Source organism: Carassius carassius, chromosome 15 (assembly GCF_963082965.1).
Source record: "Carassius carassius chromosome 15, fCarCar2.1, whole genome shotgun sequence".
Classification (NCBI taxonomy): Eukaryota; Metazoa; Chordata; class Actinopteri; order Cypriniformes; family Cyprinidae; genus Carassius; species Carassius carassius.
In genome coordinates, this window is record NC_081769.1 from 23,385,860 (window position 1) to 23,393,363 (window position 7,504).

At 38.1% G+C, this 7,504-nt stretch overlaps 1 protein-coding gene across 2 annotated transcripts; it reads right to left on the reverse strand.

The window, feature by feature from the left end:
* Positions 1–208: 208 nt before the first annotated feature.
* On the reverse strand, positions 209–5,742 carry styk1b (serine/threonine/tyrosine kinase 1b). 2 transcript variants are annotated; one of them, XM_059568094.1, is made up of 10 exons: positions 5,519–5,742; positions 4,351–4,426; positions 4,069–4,242; positions 2,069–2,395; positions 1,799–1,980; positions 1,524–1,604; positions 1,141–1,349; positions 1,011–1,051; positions 791–887; positions 209–687 (listed from the first exon to the last, which is right to left on the reverse strand). In XM_059568094.1, the coding sequence occupies exons 2-10, from the start codon at positions 4,406–4,408 to the stop codon at positions 492–494; spliced, it is 1,365 nt and encodes a 454-aa protein (XP_059424077.1). In that variant the 5' UTR covers positions 4,409–4,426; positions 5,519–5,742; the 3' UTR covers positions 209–491. The 2 variants fall into 2 exon arrangements, with proteins under 2 accessions (XP_059424077.1, XP_059424076.1); XM_059568093.1 differs by having other exon boundaries at positions 4,351–4,409; positions 5,519–5,741.
* Between the last annotated feature and the right edge of the window lie 1,762 nt (positions 5,743–7,504).

Consider the following 7,504-nt stretch of genomic DNA (forward strand, 5'->3'; position numbering starts at 1 on the left):
GGTACTTTGAATATCAGCAAGACTGTGATTCTGAACAATTCTGCTCCTGTAATGGTGTTTAAAATATCCAAAAGTTGAACAGGTAAAGTCAGTCAAATCTTTTGTTTAATTTAAAATTGGAAATAAACATGCCACATGTCTTTAAACAAGGCTGCATCATTAACCTGGCTATTGTATTGCTAAATTTTGCTTGATCAGATCAGTCAAGTAAGTTTGAAACATTTCAGTGTTTATTGCTTTAAACTCCACCTTTTAATCGCATCAGGTTCAAATATCTAACTATACAATTCATTTAGGATTTTATTCATGGTAACATAAAATCCTAGAATTTGGCAGTGTTGCAATAAAGAATAATATCTGTAAACATTCTCTAAATGTCAACACTCGATTCACTCAGCAGGAAGCACTGGAGATGAACAGTTTACACCACACTAAACACTAAATAATATATTTATATATGTGTGATGTATTGTGAAGAGGCATGTGAAGTTTTAGAAAATGGTGTAGTTGTTGGATTCTTCATAACCTGCTTCCTTCAGATACTGTTCAATATTGATTGGCCCAGGCACACGTATAACACTGCTGTCATTGGCACTCTTCTCTCCTGATTGGAGTTTACGCCTGACCTCAGCCAGTGAGGGGCGGTCATGTTCCTTCCACTGACAGCAAGCTTTGATAAGTGAATAACTGGAGAAGAGCGATAGTAACAATTGGTTATTTTGAAAATACACACTGTATAACCAATGAATACAATTATTTTACAAAACAACAATTCTAAAGGTGCATTTACAGTGAGTTTGAGCAGTTGTTCGGTTTCTTCAGGGTTTTCCCTCGCTGATGATACTGCAGAAGTTCCTTTGCAGGGATTTCAGCAAAGGGGACCTCACCTGAAAGTATAAAGAATAGGATAAACAAAAACATGAGAGAAGTTAAAGGTGAGTGTTATTAATCATTATAAGCAAGATACAGTCAACTTGAATCATCCCAAAAGAACCAGACCGCAAACTCACCAAGAGTCACCATTTCATACAGCAGCAGCCCGAATGACCAACTGCAAAAAAGATCAAGAAATACATGTATTTGAGCTGAAAACATGAATGCTGTTTTCCTCCGATAACACGTATTGTGCTTTTTACTTACACATCACTTTTTGGAGTGGCTGGTCTCTTGGCAAGTAGCTCAGGAGCCTGCCACTTTTTTCTTCCAGGATCTTCACTGTGATTAGCACTTGCTGATGTCCTTGCAAACAAATCACCCAAACCCCAGAGTTTTGCAGTACAAATCCTGCTGACTAACACACTGTGAGCTTTGATGTTGCAGTGGAGAAGATCTTTGCTATGGAGAAAGTCCTACAGAGAAAGAAGCAAGAAAGCTCAGAGGATCTCTATCCTTGAAACTGAACCAAAATATCACACAATACCATCAGTTGTATCATATTTGTTCCAACTAGTGCTTACATTGCCAAATACCAAAATGCTTGAATTTGACAATTAGAAATATGGTGATAACAATATTGTGCTCACCAGTGCAGAGGACACATGTGAAGCCATCGTGAAGATCTTTTTTTCTGTCATTTGATACATGCCGTCTGGTCCAACATTATCCTGTTAATAACAAATAACAAAAGAATTTGCACCAAAATACGTTTATGTAAGATGCACAACCTTTGAGATCAACAACATAAGATAAAGGAAGCATTTTAGAACTTTGTAAAAAAAAATTGGCTCATGGCCTATGTATGGCTGTTTCCCACCAATTGAGAACCACTGCTACAAAACATCTTGGTCAAACCTCTTACCTGTCTACACCTCCAGAGGAATCCGAGCAGATCTCTGTTCTCCATCTCTTCAATAACAGTAATGAGAGGAGCTCGCAAGGATATAACTCCTAGAAGCTCCGGTAAGAAGGGATGGGGCCCTAACTGAGAAAGGAAGGACGCAAAGCCCAAGAATGACTGACTTTCCTGGTTACTGGCTGAATCTGAGTATGAGAACAAAAAAAGGTGTGTGAAACTGGAATTCAAGATCTCAGTCAGATGTTATGACTATATCATGAATCACCAGGGCACCTTTAAGTACACGCAGCACCACGTTTCTGTTTTCCATACGAGCCCTGTAGATTGAGACGGAGCTGTCTGACTTCAGAGAGTATGATACCGGGAGAGGAGACACCCCTTTGAAGTTCTCCGGTAGTCGCTGTCGTGGAATTTCCCTGGGCTTTGAGAAGGCTGAAGCTGTGGCGCCAAAAGTGCCTCCGCCATCAGTAAAGGCCACATTGTTGGGATTGAAGGAGGCATGTTCAGTTCTATAGGAGTCTCGAACTGGGTTGAACGTCATGTAAGACGTAGTGTCCAACGCTATGGGCTCACCTTCAAGAGCATTCAGACCCTGCGGAGCTATGTATGGGGAGATAGAAAGAGAGAGTGTTAAGTTGGGATTCATTGACTTAAAGTATGAAAAAACAGAACAGCATACTTAAAATATATTATCGCCCAAATGTCATGTTTGTTTATTTGAAGTCAGTATCAAAAACCATTTTGTGAAAACAGTCTCAATGTAGATTAGAGTCGTGATTCTTAAGCCCTTGCAATGACACGTAAGTGTAAATGACACAGTGGTTTGCATTTGAGATGCAACATTTATTTTTAACATTAAAGCTAATATTTAATCCCTCTGTTATATACAGACATTATTTTTGTTATTAATAAGGAAATACATTTTTGTGATTATGCTATGAATTTTGCTATACATCAAACATGTAAAATTTTTGCATTTAATACGTTTAGCAAATGTTATTTATATATATATATATATATATATGCACACTTACAAAGAAATGAAGGGTCTGTGATTTTTATGTTAGGTTTATTTAACGGATAGAGACAGAATATCAACAATATATATAAAACATTATATAAAGGTTAGAAATTGATTTGCATTTCAGTGAGTGAAAAAAGTATTTGATTCCCTAGCAACCAGCAAGAATTCTGGCTCTCACAGATTGATTATGTGCCCATGTGGAACAGATTAGTCCTGACACTTTTTTACTCCTAATGTCAGCTTATTAGGTGTATAAAACACCTATCCAAACAATCTGTATCTTCCATTCCAACCTTTCCCACTACCATGGGCAAGACCAAACAGCTGTCAAAAGATGTCAGAGACAAGATATGCTACAAGACCATCAGCAAGAAGCTTGGTGAGAAGGAGACAACTGTTGGTGCCATTATTCAAAAATGGAAGAAATACAAATCAACCATTAATCAGCTTCGGTCTGGAGCTCTGTGCAAGATATTGCCTCATGGGGTAAGGATGATCATGAGAAAGGTGAGGGATCAGCCCCAAAACTACCTGAGAGGAGATTGTTAATGATCTTAAGGCAGTTGGGACCACAGTCTCCAAGCAAAACATTTGTAACAATCCTTTCGGGCTGTTTTTCTGCTAAGGGTATAGGATGACTTCACTGCATTGAGCGGCAAATGGGTGGGGCCATGTACTGTAAAATCTTGGACAAGAAGCTCCTTCCCTGAAGAAGAGTCATGGATGAGCCTTTCAGCATGACAATGAACCGAAACATACTGCCAAGGCAACAAAGGAGTGGCTCAAGAAGAAGCACATTAAGGTCATGGAGTGGCCTAACCAGTCTCCAGACCTCAATCCCATAGTAAGTCTGCAGAGAGAGCTGAAACTTTGAGTTGCCCAATGACAGCCAAGAAAAAGAAGATGTGTGCAAACCTGGTGACCAACTACAAAAAAACTTCTCTTACCTCTGTGCTTGCCAACAAGGGTTTCTGCATCAAGTACTAAGTCAAGTTTTGCTTGGGGAAAAATACTTTTAGTTTTTTTTTTCCTGGATTTTTTGGTTGATATTCTCTCTCTATCTGTTAAAATAAACCTGCCATAAATATTACAGACCCTTCATTTCTTTGTAAGTGGGCAAACTTACAAAATCAGCATGAGATCAAAATAAATTTCCCCACTATATATATATATATATGTATGTATGTGTGTGTGTGTGTGTGTGTGTGTGTGTGTGTGTGTGTGTGTGTATGTGTGTGTAGAGACTCACCATCAATGCCTTGCAAGTTTCTCCTAGTCTTGGTTGTTTGACTGGACCTGGGTTGCAGGCGATCCACCTTCTCAGGACAGAACTTCAGCAGCAGCAAAAACACCAGCGTGACCAAGAAACTCATCAAAAACAACACTGGTACGATTATCACTTCCTGTTCATACACACGGATCTCTGAGGGAGCAAATCACATTTTACAATTTTTGCTTACAACTTTGGTAACATACTCATCTAATGGTGATGATGTCTTTTTGTTTTCTCCGAGAGACATGATCTACTCACCACACAATGTGTCTCCAGTTTTACATTCAGAAAACGCAGAACTAGAAGGAGTAGCCATCCTGCGCAGAGACAGAATCTGGATTAAAAAGTTTGAGATTTTTAAAATTAATTACTTACTTGTTTACTAAAATATTGAGCTGTGTTTTTAGGTTGATTTGAAGTCTTCTATAATGGCAGTATGAAACATCATGCTGAAATCTGGGTCAGCGTAACATGATCAGTGTTTCTTATCGGCATATAAGGCTTTGGGTAGTTGATACACATCTTTGTCAACATCATCAACATCATAATTTTTTTCAGGAAATAATCCCAGAAAGAAAATAGGGGGAAAATACTAGGAAATAGATGTCCCATGTAAATATTTACTGTGTACTTAAGTAAATGATGTGTGTGTATATGAGAGTACCTTGTAAGTATAATCTCCAAGACACTACACTACACACTTACGTTCCATGTGTAATATGAGGTGAACTCATTTTTGAATGAGTCATCATTCTAAATGTCAGTACAACAGGACTAATACTTGCTATACTTTGTGTGTGTCCATGGCTGCAATTGTCAGCTGTGTTGTGCTACTAGGTAAATGTGTTTTTTTCTATGTATATAAGTGTGGCTAAATGTGTTTTCAGACTGTGAAGTAAAATGCCACTGTATTATCTCTGTTTCTGACGCATACACGGAACAGCCTTTTTATTGGAATTATGATGCTCAACCTGTCTGTCTGCATTTTTCATTATCAAACCCACATAAGCAACTGAGATGTATTATACATAGCCTAAATATCTTGACTTAATGTATTTAAAAGCGGTCCAATACTTTTATTCAGCAAATATTCAGTTGATCAAAAGTGACAATAAAGACATTTATAATGTTCAAAAAAAAAAATCCAAATAAATGCTGTCCCTTTCTAACTTTCTCTTTATCAAATAATCCAGAAAAAAAGTTTATCACCAAACCGTTTCCATCAAAATGTTTTTAGACATAATTGAGGAATGTTTTGACATCAACATATGTGTTCTGTGCACTTTATAATACAAACTAATTCACAATAAATAAATTATCAAATCATCTGACAGCTAATTCCACAAGCAGGCCTGCTTTGTAAACAACAAAACAAAGTCATGTATTTAACTTTGGTGGCTTTGTTTGCAGGTCCGTATTTGCCTACCTGCTGGACTCTGTGGTTGTAGCTAGTCTTACTCCTTGATGTTCAGTCTTTCCTTGTGTTTTAGATTGTCTCTATTCAGATAGTTTTCCATAATGGAAATTATATCCCATTGTAGAATACATCACTCTGTCCCATGTTTTACTGCGCCATTAGTATCTTTCAGTGGTCTCCTTCCTTGTTTCTAGAGAATCTCCTTATGGTGTACTGTATAATAAACCTGCTTGTGTTTGTCTAGGTTGCACCTTTGTTGGTTACTTAGCTCCACCCTTTTCACCTGTGCTCCGTCTCTTCACTTGCTGTTGTTGGTAACACCCTCCTTTTCTGTAGTGCTAAAAAAAAAATTTTACAGCCAAAGGGTTCATTACAGTGCCAAAACATTTCTACATTTCACAGAGTATCATTTACAGCTGTCAAACCCTGTGAAATTACACTCAATCCAGTTAAATGCTCAGACCCGGCATTTATTTCTACTTGTGTGAAACTAATCTCATCTATCATTTTCAGTTTTTGTGACATTTTCCTCTTCCTGAATCTAGCCTAACCAAAACCTGATTATCCAGCTCCTCAAGTTTCTCTAGGATGTTCAGACATCCAGGCATACCTCCTGACTCAATCAGTGTCCATTAAAAACAATAGAAGAGGGCGTACAGGTTTTCCTTTCTTCCAGTGTTTATAGTTTAGAATGAAAACTGTTTTGTCAGCACTTGCTTTCAGTATCTGACAGCTGATGGTTTTAAGTTGAAGGACTTCAAATAGTCTGTAGTAAGATTGCATCATTCAACATTCGGTTGCATCAAAAACCAGATAAAATTGGTTAATCAGCAAGTCATTAATAAAAAGTGATCAAATAGACATGACAGGCCTTTTTTTTACCTTTTAAGCAGGGTCTAAAAATATATATGGTCTTTTTATAAAATACATTTTATACGTATTATACATTAAACTAAAGGATTCTGCAAGCACTTTAATTTATCCCTCAACCCTTTACTCATACTGCAGAAAAAGTGGTTCAATAATGTTGAATGTTACAGGGACTGATTACTGCAAATGCCGATCCCACTGTGTTCTGGTTAAATAATTGTTATTCATTTATTTATTGCTAAGGTTTGCATATGGTGGTGTGTTCTTAATGACAGCTTTCCTAAAATATATATCCCAGTCCTAAAATAAGAAATATCCCAATATATCGCCTTGTTTACAGTATCACAATGTATCGCAACATATCGTACCACAACCCCTGTATCGTGATACATTTTGTATCACCAGATTCTTGGCAATACACAGCCCTACCGAAAAGTGTGGTGTCGTCTAAAAAAAAATTTAGGAGCTTGACAGGGAGGTCTTTAGATGTGCAGTCATTGGTGTAGAGAGAGAAGAGCAGTGGGGAGAGGACACAACCCTGGGGGGCGAGGATGCTAATCGTACGGGTGCTTGATGAGAATTTTCCCAGCCTCACTAGCTGCTGCCTGTCTGTCAGGAAGCTGTTGATCCACTGACAGACGGAGGTGGGCACAGAGAGATGAGTTAATTTGGACAGGAGGAGGTTTGGGATGATAGTGTTAAAATCCGAGCTGAAATTCACAAACAGGATCCTCACATAAGTCCCTTATCTGTTAGATGTTGCAGGATGTAGTGCAGTCCCATGCTGACTGTATCATCCACAGACCTGTTTGCTCTGTAGGCAAACTGCAGGGGGTCCAGTAAGGGTCCAGTGATGTCCTTCAGATAAGCAACAACCAGTCTTTCAAAATTCTAAATTCATGGCCACAGATGTTAGAGCCAAAGGTCTGAAGTCATTAAGTCCAGTAATTGGTTTCTTTGGGACGGGAATAATGGTGGAGCGTTTAAAGCATGTGGCAGTGGTTAAAGCAAAAAAAAAAAAATCCTGAGACGGGATGGAGGCGGGATGGTGGGGTCTATTCTTTAACATTTGAAATGATACTATTGCTACTAGTTATTGCTTTCATTATTCAAACTGATTTTGTT